Source organism: Heteronotia binoei, chromosome 1 (genome assembly GCF_032191835.1).
Source record: "Heteronotia binoei isolate CCM8104 ecotype False Entrance Well chromosome 1, APGP_CSIRO_Hbin_v1, whole genome shotgun sequence".
Taxonomy (NCBI): domain Eukaryota; kingdom Metazoa; phylum Chordata; class Lepidosauria; order Squamata; family Gekkonidae; genus Heteronotia; species Heteronotia binoei.
In genome coordinates this window covers 126,134,701-126,151,498 of record NC_083223.1, presented here as the reverse complement: position 1 = coordinate 126,151,498, position 16,798 = coordinate 126,134,701, and the positions used below count along the sequence as shown (strand labels likewise).

The following is a 16,798-nucleotide window of genomic DNA, read 5'->3' as shown; positions in this document are numbered from 1 at the left end:
CTCAGGCAAAGGAGCTCTGTCTTCGCTTGATTCAACTTCAGCCTGAGCCAACCTGCCACAGCTTGCAGCGCCAGGTCCAGATTTTCTGGGACATCGCCAGGCCTGCCGTCCATCAGTAGATAGAGCTGGGTGTCATCAGCATACTGGTGGCAACCCAGCCCATACCTCCAGGCAATCTGGGCAAGGGGGCGCATGTAGATGTTGAACAACATCAGGGGAAGGACCACCCCCTGAGGCACACCACAATTAAGTGGGTGCCTCTGGGACAGTTCTCTCCCAATTGTCACCCTTTGTCCCTGACCATCAAGGAAAGAGGAAAGCCATTGCAAGGCCAGCCCCTGAATCCCTGCATTGGTGAGGCGGCAGGTCAGTAACTGATGGTCGACCGTATTGAACGCAGCCAATAGGTCTAACAACAACAGCACTGCCGAACCACCTCGATCCAGATGCCACTGGAGATCATCCACCAGGATGACTAGCACTGTCTCCGTCCCATGGCCCGAGTGGAAGCCAGACTGGTGTGGATCTAGGATGGAAGCATCATCCAGAAAACTCTGCAATTGTAATGCCACTGCCCTCTCAATAATTTTGCCCAAAAAGGGCAAATTTGAGACCGGCCGGTAATGTAACCTTTTTCAGAAGGGGGTGGACCACAGCCTCTTTAAGAGGTGTTGGAAAAAGACCCTCCGAGAGGGATCTATGTACAATGTCCTGTATAGGACACCTAAGCTCCCTCTGGCAAGCTTTAATTAGCCAGGAGAGGCATGGGTCCAGATCACAAGTTGTTGGGCGTATAGTAGAAAGGATTCTGTCAACTTCCTCCAAGCTGAGTGTGTCGAAGCGATCCAGATTGAACCAAAAGACAGGCATGGGGCCTCGAGTTCACATACTGTATCCAATATGGTGGGGAGGTCGTGGCGGAGTGATGTGACCTTGTCTGCAAAAAATTTCACAAAACCCTCACAGCCTATCTCTAATTCCTTAGCATTTGGCCTGCCTTGCGGCAGTGTTGTAAGATTCTGAATCGTCCTAAACAATGGCTGGGCATGAATTTGCAGACGCAATCTTGGCCACAAAGTAAGTCTTCTTTGTGGGTTTGACTGCCATCTCATAAGACCTCATAAACTCTCTATAAGATGTTCTAGTCGCTTTGTCTTGAGTACGCCACCATTGCCTCTCTAACCGTCTGAGTCCTTGTTTCAGCTGTCGTAGCTCTGGGGTATACCACGGGGCCAGCTTAACGTGGGGGCGCCGAGGGCGTCAAGGCGCGATCTCATCAATGACTCTGGAGAGCCCGTCATGCCTGGAGTCAACCGGATCATCGAGAGAATCACCAGGGGGCCAGGGATTCCATAGAGTCATTTGGAACTGCTCTGGGTCCATCAGACTCCGTGGGCGAGCCAAAATAAACATTGCACAAATGGGTTTGGAGTGGAGCATCCACACAAGCCTTAAGGGCAAAATGGTGAAACCATGGCACCGTCTCCGCAGTTATATCGTCCACCATAACCCCAGCCGCAAAGATCAAATCTAACATGTGCCCTGCCTGGTGAGTGGGTGATGTAACAAATTGGGAGAGTCCCAGTGTTGCCATGGATGACACTAGGTCCATTGCCTGACTAGAGGCCGCGTCATCAGCATGGACATTGAAGTCACCCAGGATCATAAGCCTTGGGTACTCCAATGCCCAGCCTGTTACGGCTTCGATCAGGGATGGTAAGGTGCTGGCTGGTGCGTTAGGTGGACAGTATTATTAAACTCATAATTAGATCAAGAATGCTCTGATTTTCTTATCTTATTAGTACAAAGTCCATAGGGGAAAAGGGTAATCTTTATCTTTTATTAAATGATATTACTACAATACATTTACTCCTTATAACATTCATTCACTCATTCATTTGGGAAGTTTGCTTGCTACTGCTGCTCAAAGCTGCTCTATGTAGTTTACAATAATATCACAAATAATTAACTAAACTCATAAAACAATTCAGACTAGCACCAGTAAACTTAAAACACTCAACCTATCATAAAACAAAACAATAGCTGCATTCTTTACTGCACTCAGGGGTCCTCTGACAAAACTGAGACCATTTTGGGAGTGGCTCTGTAGTGCAACTTTTGTCATTTGCACAGGGAGGAGCTTCTTGAAAAACAAAGTTTATTGTGTATAGATCCACTGCATGATAAAAGCATGTTTTACAAGTGGTTGAGAGGTTTCTAAAACTCAGGAATTCTTACAGATGAGACTCAATATAATTACAGTGCCTTAGAATGCTACATTTTTAAAGAACAAAGGCATCAAAAATGTATGACACACATCACAATATCATTATAATCTTCTAGATACTTGTATCTATTTTGTTCCTAGTGGATATATAACATCAGTAACATCCAATTGTGTCACCCATGTGAAAATACAACATGCTCATGTGCTTGATAATATTTTTAAATGCTCTTTTATACTAATAGTTTTTAAAGCATTTCATGCTTACCTGGAAGAGTCCATTTTTGTTGAAAAAAGTAAATTGAGCCCTGGATATAACCTCAAGCTCTTCCTGACTTAGGTTTTTCAGTAAGCTTGCAGGTAAATCAACAGAAGCCAAGGAATTTGTCTGGGTTTTGTCAAAATCAATCTAGAATACAAAACAAGAAAAAGGTATACAAGAACAAAAATAAAGGTCATATACAACTGAACATTTCTCCTCCTTACTGCAGGGTGGTGAGTGTATATAGTAGATTCTGTGTAAGCTAGAGATACCAAACTTGGAGGGCAGTTAGATCAGAGTCAGCCATAGATCCCCTGCAAGTTTGGTGTCTTTAGCTTGCACAGGATCTGCTCCATACACTCCTGAACATTCTGAACCCATGCCTGTCAAAATGGTAATTTTGACAACACCAGGTTCAGGAGTATATAGAATGGATTCTATGCAAGCTAGAGACATCAAGATTGCAGGGGACCTCCCCTAGATGCTCCTCTACATGCTCTCCAAGTTCTTGCTTTGAAGTTTTGTAAACATTTTAATTGAGTGGAGACAGTCTGAAAATGTATCCACTCACAAACCAGCACAAACTTTCACAAACAGCTTGAAAATTCATGGAAAGTTCATGCCAGTTGACCTGCTATGAGCTTGATTTTGCGAAGCATTAACCCACCAAAATTAATTCCAAACTTTCATTCATGAGCTGGTTTGTGCCCATCCCTACTTCCTCCTATAGCTGCTATTCATCATACACATAATACCCAGATCCTACATGGTGACACCACCCTAGTTTACAGTGTTATTGTAATAATGGCTTATAATAAAATGCTCATTTCAAATGCTTTAAAGGCCATATATAAATCTTGTGTAATTTATATTTATTCCATTTATGTTCTTTCAGAACCATATGTGTGGGAAAAAGCAGGGACTGAATAGGTGAGCAAGAAACTCTGCATTACAAGTTTGTACTGAATTCAGAAAACTGAATGCTCACATGCATTATAGTTGCTGTGATTGTGATGCCTCCTGAATCTCCTTATGAGCAAATTAGCTATGGTAGGTGCCCTTTCTCCAGATACAACTCTACCAACTAAGCAGGGCTTTCTTTTTGTAGCAAAAACTCCTTTGCATATTAGGCCACACTCCCTGATGTAGCCAATCCTCCAAGACCTTACAGGGCTCTTATTACAAGGCCTACTGTAAGCTCTTGGAGAATTGGCTACATCAGGGGTGTACAGCCTAATATGCAAGGGAGTTCCAGCTGCAAAAAAAGCCCTGCAACTGAGTGAAATTGGGGTTGTGCTTTTGTTCCCTCCTTCATTAGAGGTATTTAAGCCTGAGAATGGTCTTACATGTGAGCCTTTGGTACAAGCCAGTGGGACTTTGGCCTGAAATCTGAGTCTGTTGAGCCAGTGGATCCAGTGCTAGTGCAGTATGTTGGATTATTGTATAATAGTTTTTGTTTGTTTAAATTTTATTTTGAGTTTAGGGGTTTTTTTTGTGTTAAGTCTCTAGTATGTAAAAGAAGCATGCCGGGGGGGGGGGGAGAGAAGAGCAAAGCAAAAAGCTCTTGCTTACCTTGAATAAAATTGTGTTGGTCTTAAAGGTGCTTTTTGTATTTCTACCACTGGATTGAGGCAGACCAGCAAAGCAGTGTCTCTCTCTTCCCCAAGGGAGGGCGAGGGAAAAGGCACCTCAGCCAGTGGAGAAGCTTGGCTCTGTAGCTCTTCTGTGTGATTGAGAGAGCCTGGCACAACTCTAGCTTTAATTGATACCTGTGCCAGGCTGTCTCAATAACATAGCAAAGCAACAGAGCCAAGCTCCTCCAGTGGCTGAGACTGGCTGAGAAGAGGGAGAGGGCAAGGAGAGACTGCTTTGTTCAGCTGCCTCAATCCCACAGAGAAAAACAGAAATGGTGATGACAGAAGCAGAAGAAAGGGAGTTAGGCAGCAGACCATAGCAAGCTGCATAGAAGCCCTTTGGGGGACAGATCAGGCTCGCGGGCCAGACATTTAACACCCCTGCTCTAGACTCTCATGAGTTATTGATAAGGAACTATAAGCAATTATTTGAAATGTATTAGTTACACAAGGAAGTGTAGCAATTATCTTCCTGGTTACATGTAAACAATTATAGCGCTCTAACTGTTGTATTTATTTGTATAACTTATTTTTATTTCATTTTGTAATCTGCCTAGAAAAATTCTTCTCAAAAGTAATGTTAGGAAATTATGTTTATTCAAATAAACAGGACAACATATTCATGTTTGTTGCAACTATCTTACTCATCCTTGAACTCCTGTGTGGAAAATGCCTCAGGAAATATCAGAATCCACAGTGATGGAGTTAGGCTTCTGCTGGCTAGGAAGGGGGCATAGATGCTGTGCTTTCTGGAGTATTAGGCTCTTCTTTGGCTACAGTGACCCATGCAATGGTCATTTCCAGGCTGGATTATTGTAACTCTCTCTATGTGGGGCTGCCCCTTGACTCTGCTCTGGAAACTGGAGCTGGTGCAGAACACAGCAGCATGGGTGTTGACTTTGTCATCTATTCAGACATGTATCCACCATGTGCTGCACAAACTGCACTGGCTGAGTACCAGATCCAATTCAAGGTGCTGGTACTTACCTTCAAAGCCCTATATGGCCAGGAGCCAGCATATCTTTGGGACTGCCTCTCCCCATATGAGCCCCACAGGACTCTACGATCTGGGAACCAGCACCTCTTGGTGGTCCCCATCCAACTTGCCTTGACTAGAGCCAGGACTTTTTCAGCTCTGGCCCCTGTCTGGAGTCTCTATCAGAGATTACAGCTCTGTGGGACCTACTACAGTTATTCGGGGCCTGTAAAATGGAGTTCTTCCACTAGGCCTTTAGTTGAGGCAGTGGGGATCTCCTTTCTATCAGGCTTCCCCCCCATCCAGTGAAAAGCAAACAATGAAGAGAATCACGGAGAAGAAACTGGAATGACTGTGAGATCCATGACAAATTACTAATACAATTCCAGTACTACTTATAACAATTTATAACTAGTTTATAAAGTATAAGTAAACATATGAAAATCCAGGTCACATAAGCAGCACACAAAAATCTTTAAATAGCTAAAAGCTTCATAATAATTCCTGATAATGACAAAGTGCTTGTGCAAAAGTCTCAATAATGCCTTAAGGTTTACAGAATTTATAAATCCAGTGAGATGATGTCCCAGTGCACCCTCAACATCCATTTACAGTTCTCAGCAGAGTAAGCAGTACAATGCCCTTTTAGTGGAGAAAAATTTTCTCCACTAGGCCTTTAGTTGAGGCAGTGGGCATCTCCTTTCTATCAGGCTTCCGCACCAGTGACCCTAGGGCCCAAATGACCATCTGTATCTGTCACCTGCATCTGTCAAGACATCAACTATTGTTCTGAATTTTAGAACTTTTAATCTGTAAATTTTAAATGCTGTGGTTTTAAATGTTGATTTGTGATGGAACGCTCCCTGAGCCTGCTTGTAGGAAGAGCGGGATACAAATCCAATAAATAAATAAATAAGCCTTATCCCCCAGAGCCATGGCCAACTAGTTCATCACCTTGTGCTATTCACTTTGCCCCTGTCCACTGCCCGTGAGTGGCTGGGGGCTTGGAACTGAAAGTATGTAGGATACACCTTCAGTTGTAAGCCTCTGTCCGACTAAGGCTTGGAGCTGGGGAAGGAGAAAGCAGGAAATAAAAGAAAAGGAAGCAGATGCCTATAGGAAAAATAAGATATCTCCAGCACCACATGTCCTTGACAGTCTCTCTTTAAGTATAAACCATTCAATATAAGCACATTTCAGTATAAACCATTCAGTCACTAAAAACTTAGCCAATGTAAATTCTGTGGATGTATAACTGCATCTGTGTACTTATATGTAATTATGTATTTTATACCTGAAAGTCCGAAGCATTGTTCTGAGAACCAACACTGAAGGTAGACCCACTGAATAAAGATGAATTTAGAGAAGAAACACCAAGTGCCAAATTCCGTGTTGAGATGCTCATGGAGGGGCCTGTAAACTGAATCTTTAAAGCTAAGGCACCAATGGTCTTTATAGCTCTAAAATCAAGCAGAACATGATGAATTTTTAAAAGATTTTTTAAAAAATTAAAGCAGTAGTAATAAAAGTACTTCAACACCCTCAGAAAATGTTTTTTCTTTGTATTATAAGCAAACATGCAGTACAATATAAATGGGTGGGGTTTTTTGCTAATTTATTTTCCTAATGCCGTAGTATTGAAAGATAGTTCCTTCTGAACTACTTCTCTATGATTTATGTATTCTTTATTGAAGTCATACCAATACATTTCAGCTAGATTCAAGTCCAATAGCACCCTAGAGACCAACCATAAACTTTTAAGAGTCAGAGCTCCTTTTCTTATCTAACAAAGGGTGCTTTGACATGCAAAAGCTTATACTCCCCAAATGTTGTTGGTCTCTAATGTGCTACTGAACTCAGATCTAGCTGTTCTACTGCAGACCAACACAGGTACCCTCTGAAACAAATACATTTTACTAAATACTGAGCTCTGAGTGTTGATGTTCTGAGAAAATGGGAGCATAACCATACCCCACCACTTTTATCCCCTTTACTTCTATTTCTTCTATCATCTACTTTCCCTTACCCCAAAATGATGAATATGCTGTCAAATCTATGATTTCCCATAGATGTTTCTGTATTCATCTCACTTGGAGGAAGTTATTACCACACAATATACATAAATCACTGTGCTGATTATGCATACTTTGTATACTACCAAATATGTTTTCAAATAACATATTATCTGTACATAATTAAGAGTGCAATCTTCAATGGATTTAGAAGAATGTAATTTTCTTAGTATTGCACTGTAGCCATTCTCAGACTTTGTGGGTGTGTGTTCCAGTGCTTTGGAGTCATGGCAACTTCTGGCGATTCCTACTTGGGCATGAAGGACATTCAGAGAAGTGGCTTGATAGCCTGCCTCTGCAACCAACTCTGATATTCTCTGGCAGTCTCCCATCCAAATACTTGGCCAGGGTCAGCCATGCTTAGCTTCCAAGATCTAATGAGACTAAGCTTGCTTGAGCTAGCCAAGTCAGGGCCAACCTTCTCAGACTTTTGTTATTATCTTTCTAGAAACACTTACTCAGAAGATGCTGCTGCCAAAACTTTGTCAGAACTGGTCAGAATATTGGAAAAGATTGTGACCACAGTAGAACCCAAAGACTCATCAATTTCCTCATCATTCACAATTTTTTTAAGCTTCTGGACAACATCGTTAACTTTGTCTGAAGTCAACTGCTGCCCCTCTCCGGTGAGATTCAGCAGCTGATTGGCTATATCAGCTGCATTTTCTGAGGGAAAACAGAATAAAATAAAACCCTTAGTACCCCAGTGGGACCCAAAAAAGTTGCCAATTTCAACTAAAATGCAAATAATTGCTCTATGGAATATATAAATGAAAAAATGTGTTACTGAAAAGGGTTATTGATCCTGACCTAGCTTGTAAATTTACAATCAACTGCATGTACTTCACCAGCTAAAATTAGAGCATCTTTAGTATGTGTAATGGACTAGCAATAGTTGTGGGGTTTTTTGCTTATTCACAACATTTATATCCCATCCTTCTATCCATAATGGCATCCTTAATCAAGATGACTTAGAAATTAAAACAAAACAAAAAAACCCAATAAAAAATAAAAAGAATTCTTCTCTTAAGATTCTGAAATCAATGGACAGGCACTGGATCGTAGATGGAGGTTAGGTTAAGCAATCCGGCTGGAGTGGGGGCTGAAAGCACTCTGAGAGCCGACTGACTGCCACACCAAAATAACCCCCATTTACACTGACGTAAATGACCCTATCACATGCAAGTGCGTGTGATAGGGCCATCAACACAACTGAAGCATGGACCTTTGTGCTCACATGGTTATGGGCGCTTTCAGCCTGGGAAAACCCCATCAGAGACAGAAAGTTGTGCCAACTAAAAACATGGCATAGCCCAAAGGCTATTGAACATGAAAATTAAGTCATCACCCACTGATGCAGCCTGGCCCACTAGGCTCAGAGGAACTCAGGATGCTGAATACAGACTCGGACAATCACTTCCCCCCTGGGGTGGCTAAGCCCCCTCCCCAGCACCTAATCATGGCCCCCTATTCTACAAAAACTTCTGTTGGACACTTACAATTCAGTTGATGGGGAATATGGCACATATCTCTGTTTAAGAGCTCCCTGCCATGTGGACTTAGAGCAGGCATCAAGGAACTTTGGTGGTGGCAGAAGCACAGAGAGGGCACCACAGGGCATGCACTCTGTGATGACACCCAAAAACATGCACAAAGTCTGTACTCTGTGACTGACCTCTTCCATTTCAGAACCCTAACAGGCACCCCACCTTTGGAGGCTTAGCCCACAGAGGCAACCATTCACTGACTGGTAAATAAGGGCAAAGGTACTCCCTTTGCTTGAGGCTGGGTGCTGTGACAGCAGCTTCTGCACTCAAGCCCAGCACTGAGGTGTGGGGTGGCACAAATTGCAACCATACAGCATCAAGGCCCCTGACATGCTATGTGAAGAGTACCCTGGGAAGTCTCCCTGAAGATCTGTAGGGGAGAATGTTCTGTAATTTGCCTGGTCCCCATACTCAGCAGAACACAGCGGGTGTCTGGCAGTTGCTAGGCTGAAAGTGGTGAGCCAGCTTGGCAAGTGTCCTTTTAACTCATTCCCTCACAGAATCAGAGGCTAGACCTGCAGTTGACACAGGGGATGGATTGCAAGCTATCTGGGAACACTTCACACAGGACAGATGATTGTGAGTTGGTTGGTTCCATCATGCACCTCAAGGGAGGTTTGTGGTAAGCCCCTTCATGGGGCTGCATTTGCAGACCCTGTCAGGAGAAGACATCAATGGCACTCATGTCTGGTTGCCATAACTCTGTTTTACTGTTGTGCAGGTAGAGATTCAACAAAGAGAGATGTGGGTTTGGCAAGTCCCACTCCCCCACATGTACTCTGCTCATTCCACTGTTCCAGCCTTCTCTTGAAAAGGAGCATCGCACCTGACATGCCCTTCCAAGTTCCACCTTCGATGCTAACACATTTAGGCTCATGCTATGTTGGGGATCCTCAGCCTACAGAGTGGAAGTGGACAGAGTCTCCCCCTCTTTGCCTTGGATCTGAGTGCAATGAAATCTATATTGTGCCACAGGTATGTGTCTCTGCTGCATAGTTTCTGCTGTATAACAAGAGCTCCACATCCCTCTGTGCCCCACTCCTGCCCCACCCCCTCTGCCACTCCCCCTGCGGGCTTCTCGAGAAAATGTCTAAGAGGGAGGGCTCTCAGGTGCTGTGGGTGGGCAGGTGGGGGTTCTGCAAGTCCCGCTGGACAGTAGTGGGAGCCCACCGCAGACATGTTCCCTAGCTCAACATGCAGGCTTCTTTGTGAAGGGGAGAGGGGTCAGAGGATGGTCTGGCAGTGGCTAGAGCATGAAGATGGAGCAAGGAAACCCAGGTTGTACCATGGAAGCTAAGGTAGGTGGCCTTGAGCCAGATGCACACCCTCAGTCTGACCAACCTCATGGGGTTGTTGTGAGCATGAAATGAAAAAGAGGGGAATGATGCAAGCCACCAGGGCAGGAGGTTGCTAGTGGAATGAGTGTGTGGATGAGGCTCCTGTGTGTCTGCTTCAGAAAGGGGGCCCTTGTACAAGTAGCATATACACAAGTGGCATGGGGGTGGGTGGGCAGGGGATAATGGGGTTCCCATAATCAATGGCAGGGGGAGCCACTGCAGCAGGCATACTTTTTTTTTGCATTAACAATTTATTAAATTAAAATCTATGGTGAACATTAATACAAGTTATCTGTCACATAATTCTATCAATCTACTATCCTGTTCATCCGCAGTATACAATAGAAAATTTTTCTCCAATTAATCCACATACAATTAATCCACATATATACTAACCAAGAATCATTTTCTATTCTGAATCTTATTATCTTGTATCACCCATTTCCTCTACACCATTTGGTTCCCCAATTTCATCTTATCCTAATCATCATACTAACAATCCTAGTCAACCTGTTTACTTTTATGTCTTCTAGATTAAACTCCCTCCACTATCTATTTTCACGTTTCTTCCAAGAAGTCAGCTTCACCTAGATAACAAAAAAAGGAAAAGGAAAACCAAATGGTTGCCTCTCATGTTGGAGAACTCGGCAAGAGGGTGAAGAATGCCCTCCCTCCTGTTAGAGAGGCTTTTGAGGGGAGGCTCCACCCTCTCTCCTCTTGACACCAAATGCTTAAACACAAACTAAATTTATATATTCCCAACTACCTATTTTACATTTCTGTTTAAGGAATTTCAAAAACAATAATTATATTACATTATAACAATATACTAGTAACTAATAATATCTAGAAACCTTGCTATATAATATTACACAAATACCCTTACATCTTTACAACATTTTAAACTTTTAAATTGCACCTTGAATTATTCTTAACAAACTTTCAGGTCTATCAATTCCCTGCCCCCTTCTATTCTTTAACACATCCTTCTAACAATTGCTTTCCAGATAGTTCATCAAAAGCTGTGTATGTGTTCCTGTCCTGATACACGATAATATGACCTAAAGGTAGCCAACAAAATTTGACACCATTTTTTCTCAGTTTATCAGCCGCTCTACATAACCTTCTTCTCAGAGTGAGGATCTCAGGGGGGAGATCAGGAAAAAGCTGGACTATAGTATCAGCCAATTGCAAACCTTGTTTTTCTCTTGCCATTTGAAGTAATTTATTATTTTGCTGAATGTCTGTAAATTCCACAAGAAATCTGGAGTTGCTTCAGAAGCTGCTGCTTTCGACAGAGGCAGGTGGAAGGCATTTGTAATTACCTTTTGATTTGAAGCTGTTAGTCACAGCAGAGATTTTAGCCAGACATTTAGAGATGTACACAAATCTTCTCCTGGTGAGTAATTCTTAGAGACTCCTCTGATCTTAGCTCTACAATCTCTTAATTTTATATTCTGTAACATAATTTTATTCTTTGCCCACATCTCAAAGTCTTTAATTGCTTTCAAGTCCTTCACTATCCTCGTTTCTTGTAGAGCTGTTTCCACTTTCACATCTGTCACCTTCATTACCGTAGTGAGTTATTCAAACTTCTGTTGGAGTGGTTCAACCTTTTCCTGAAGTCTCCCCACTTCTGTTTTCAAATGTCCAATTTCCCCTTTTATACAGTTAATGCCTTGGCTAAATTCATTTTTCATTTCTGTAAGGACGTGCATTATTGTTGTTTGAAAACTTGTATCTAGTTCTGCTCCTCCCGACCCCATTTTATCTAACGAGAATAACTCTGGCTGCAAATCATCTTCTGAATCTGAGCTTGTTTGTGGTCTGTTTGGGTGATTTTTCCCACATTTTTTCCCTTTGGTTCTTCCCATCACAGACCTAGTGCAGTTCATGCAAAAACTGTACCTTATTTCCAGTGCAATTATGTAATATCCAGAGCGAGTAACAGGAGAATGAGCAAAGTGTGGCTAGCCAGAAGTGCTGCCACCGGTGTTCCCCCCAGCAGGCATACTTGAAATATTCAGGGGTGAGGTTGGGGGGCCTTGGCCATGGGACATGCTGGCATGCAAGGACAACAAATAATGGCAACATTGTGCCTATCATTGCTGCAGCTCTCTAGCAGTGCAGGGCCTCCCAAGCCACCCTTCCTCACCCCCTAGGTGTGACATGCAATGGCATCTTCTCCTGGGACTGGCTGCTCCCATCAACCTGATGGCTGGCTGCTGCAGTGCAGGAATGGCTCAGGATTGCTCTGTTAGACTCTTTCAGTGAGGTGCCAGTGTCATACAGTCATTCAAGTGTCAGACCAGTATCTGGAAGACTTGGTGCAAATCTCCATCCTATCACGGAATCTTGCTTGGATCAGTGGATACTTTCTCAGCCTAACTTACTTCAATCAGGGTTGTTGTGAGGATAAAAAAGAAGAGAGAACTATGTAAATTGCTTTGAGATTACTGAGGAGAAAGGTGGGATACAAATGAATTATTTAAACATACTATTCTTTTTAAGGACAGTACCAAAGGAAACATGAGAGGTCAGCAATAAACGTGCTACCTATAGTTCAAACAAACAAAAATGTCATAATGCAACATTTACTTAAAAAAACAACAAAAACTTGCCTGTGCAGTTTCTAAGGTCAGGAGGTCCCCAGAATGATGTGTAATTTTGTTGATCTAGAAAACTATATAGAAGAATAAAATGATATTTTTAATTTTACTACATTGTTTAGACAGCATAGTTTCTTATTACTCTTAAATAAATTCACTATCCTCAACAAAGCAAAACCTAGTTGGAATGCCTGTAACTGCTCCTGTACCACTATCCTAGTGGCACTGCATCACTTCCATTCCATCAATCCATGCCTTCACACACTAAAACTTTGTGCATAGCTCACCCAGCTGAACATAAGATTTCATGCATTTGTCTCTAAGTTATTATAGATACTTTCATTTGTCTTTAAGTTATCATAAGATTCTTTTTGTTATTCTAGTATAAGGAATTCTTTACTCAATTTCTGTTTCTACAATACCTGTTTGCAGAAACCTGACAAGGAATATCAAATTAGAACATCCTACTGCATCTATATAGTGTTAACAGTATAATCCTAAACAGGTCTATACAGAATTCAGTTGAAGGCTACACAGTGGGGTTTATTCCCAGGAGTCCACTTTGTATTTTCAAAATAGACCAGACTATATTTTATGGGCAAGATTCATTGTCCCATTTACTGTCATTTTTCTTTAATGGTAAAAACCAGATTTGGGTGCCCAAAACTGGATCAAGCCTGGGATTGGGGGGGGGGGGGGGGGTTACTCATTTTACTCATGATAATTCTCTGAAATTTTCCCCTTTACCATAATCTGGTAGGACATATTTATCCCTACCACAAAATAATAGGCACTGTAAAGCAGGGGCAACCCTTCCTTCTCCCAGTACCTAAATCCCAATTCAATTTCCTCACAACTTCTCAGTGTTAATATTAGTTCGTCCATTTTATGATCTTTGACTCATACCATGTTCTGGATGCAATCTGGGTGGCACTGCCATGACATGATATAATGCTGGTCACTGTTGGTCGGGTTTCTGGCCAGAAGTAATTTTCAGGGGCTTTCCCTGCCATGCATTTTTCTACAATATCAAACATAATCCAAATGAATAAGAAATAAATAAACATTGCTCAAATCAGCCTCATCTGAAATACATATTCTCTTTATACTAAACCACTTTTGCTGCACACTGCTGCTTCTATCAGTAAAGATGTACTGATACTTAAATGGAAAGGTATAACTGAAGTATGTTAGCGCTATATTTCACCATTAGAAAGAAAAGCCATTTTTTAATTTATTTCACTTATAGCCTGCCTTTCTCTTTGAGACTTCAGGTGGATTACAAAATATAGAAAACAATTCAATTACAAAGCATAAGTCATGCAATATAGAACACTATAGGATTATAGAATTAGAAAACAATGAGGAAAAATCTAAAGCCTGGGTGCAATAAATATGTGCACCCATTAGAGCTTCTGCAATTTATTGTTTCTATTCATTTAATTTATTCAAAAAATTCATATCATGCCTTTGTTAGACAGCATAGTTTCTTATTACTCCTAAATAAATTCACTATCCTCAACAACGCAAAACCTAGTTGGAATGCCCGTAACCGCTCCTGTACCAAGGTTGATAACAATGTATTCAAGGTTGATAACAATGTTATAACAAGTTTCAAGACAAGAACACAAAAATCTAAGTTAACTAAACAGACAAAAATAAATACACAAAGCAAAAACAAAACTTTTAAAAATACAAATTGAAAACAAATATTAAAAAATATATACATAGTTTCTGGTGAGGAGTTATGGCAGGCTGACATCTCTGAAGAAGTAGAGAAACATCACAGTGGGGAACACTGGCAGGGAGGAAGATTCCAGTTGGCAAAATCTCCCTTGATCAAAGATGAGATAACCAACTTGCTTTCCTGATGGTTGCTCCTCAGGAGTAAACTGCAGGAATGGAGGTTTCTGTTTTCAGCTCCCGGATTTCATCTGCACTTACAGTTGTGCATAGCCTTTATGTGGATACTAACCCTGGTTACCCTCACTTCTTAAGGGTTTTTGGAAACAATTACTTCACTGAGAAAGAGAAATTTCCTCTAAAGACAATACTCCTTAAAGTGAGATAAACCTTGTTTTTAGGATTAGAAAAGCAAAAGGTTATTTTTGAAATGGAATTTTGGGATTTACAAACTTTTGGCAATAAATTTAAGAAATTGCAATAAACTTAAGAATGTTTTGAAATAGAAATTTCTTATTCTTAATTTTATTTTTGACGAAAATTATTTTTGTAGCAAAGTTACTAACTAAAGATACCAGACCTTTGTGGGATTACCTTTTGTTTATCCTAAAAGACTGTATTTAATTGGAGGATTTAACACAACAAAAGATAAGATAATGACTCAGACTGTGACTTCCATTGCTATGGTGATGTGAATCAAAGTTATGGAGAGATAAAAAGGAAAGTGCTTGAATTATAAAAACTCTAGGTAAGACTTGCTTTTGGATTTTATACTACAATGGCAAGTACCAGAAAAAACACAAAAGATTCCAGGAGTGGCACAATAGAACTATCTGCAAGAAGGGGAAAAAAACCAGTTACACTGGATTTAATTCAGAAATTATTTTAACAAATGGGAAACAAGTCCAAAAATCTTGGAAATAAGATGGAAGCTTTCAAAAAAAGAATAGACAAAATGTTTACAAAGATAAAAGAGAAAATGACAAAGTAAAAAGATTGGAAAGCTCTTATAAAGCAAATATATGGAGATTTAAAGCAAATCAATGATAAGGTAAAAAGAGAATAAAAAATAAGTTCATAGATACAGAGCTGGAAAGAGAATTAGATAATTTGGCTTTCATGGAAGTGAGAGAAAAAGAATTTTGCCTGAGATTTAGAGCTATTCCTGATGAATATATTAGACAAAAGATAATTACAGTTTTGGCAATTTTTTTGGATTGGGAAAGGGAAGACATAGACAGAAATTCACAACATTTATGAAATAAACTCTAGATTTGCCAGCAAATGAAATATCCCAAGGGATATTTTGGTTCATTTTGGGAGAAAGAAGATAAGGGATCAAGTTCTCCAACATTTTACCACAAGATTAAAAACTGATCATATAGACGTAATTGTTCTAAAAGAAATCCCTATCAGAATTTTATGTAAAAAAAAAAAAGATTATGCTTTTTTGACTGAAAAATTAAAACAGAAAATGATTGCTGTTTGATAGGATACTTTGGAGGGTGTGATTTTTACTTTTAAGAAACAGAGATTTAGACTGAACTCAGTTCAAAATGGGAGAGTTTTCTTAGAAAGACATACAAGAGATCTGAAGAAGATGCAAACAGAAAGTCAACAGAACCCACGCATGAACAGCAACAGGAACTGGGAAAAGAAAACACTGAATTAAGTGCCACAACTACTACATCATCATCATCTTTTTTAATTGACCTGACTATGGACTATAAATGTTTGGTATGGAATATCAATGGAGCAAACACCCTGTTAGCCAAAGACTGTGTTTTCAACAAACCCCCATATTTGTACTGGACTATTATGGACTGTGTATATGAATTGGCATTTGCACCTTACCAGTTATGGGCAACAGGCCCATATGGATTGTCATTGTGCTGAACCAATGAAGGTGGTTCCTTCATGAAGCCTCAGTGCTTGTATCCAGTATGCATGAAGAGTGCTTTGGCCAGCAATGAAATGGAAGGCTTTGCACATGCTTTTAATAAAAGAAACTGGCTCATTATATACAGCTCAACAAGAGGAAGACATTAAGAGTACTGATGAAGTGGCAACATGAAATATATCTACTATAACTAGTTACTTGTGTGCTGTAGCACTAAATTACTATGAGCTCTGTTGAAAATGGTTTAATTGTTTTTTATAGTTTTTACTGTGAATTTTTGTGCCAAAGATTTTTGTAAATTCAAAAGTAATTTCTTTTTAAAAGTATGTAAATTCAAAAGTAATTATATAAAAAGTATGGTAGCCTATTTACATCACAGTTATATTTTTTGTTTATTGTAATGTATCTTCACTGTGATCCCATTATTGATTATTGCATTGTGCTGAACCAGGCCAGGTTCAGAACACCCCAGTTTGGATTGCTACATTGTTAGCTACTTGTCTTTTCAGATATAACTACTCCAGATTGTGCTTCACCTCTTTGACTGCATAGCT

General features: G+C 40.6%; 1 protein-coding gene across 3 annotated transcripts in view; it reads right to left on the bottom strand.

Annotated features, from left to right (window-relative positions):
• Window positions 1-16,798, bottom strand: part of ADGRG6 (adhesion G protein-coupled receptor G6) — a 195,339-nt gene that overhangs the window by 42,912 nt on the left and 135,629 nt on the right. For all 3 annotated transcript variants that reach the window (XM_060240358.1, XM_060240339.1, XM_060240347.1), the window contains 5 exons: window positions 13,568-13,682; window positions 12,674-12,735; window positions 7,627-7,834; window positions 6,391-6,556; window positions 2,493-2,633 (listed from right to left, as the gene is read on the bottom strand). In XM_060240358.1, the coding sequence (XP_060096341.1) occupies window positions 2,493-2,633; window positions 6,391-6,556; window positions 7,627-7,834; window positions 12,674-12,735; window positions 13,568-13,682 (692 nt within the window). The remainder of the gene's footprint in view (window positions 1-2,492; window positions 2,634-6,390; window positions 6,557-7,626; window positions 7,835-12,673; window positions 12,736-13,567; window positions 13,683-16,798) is intronic.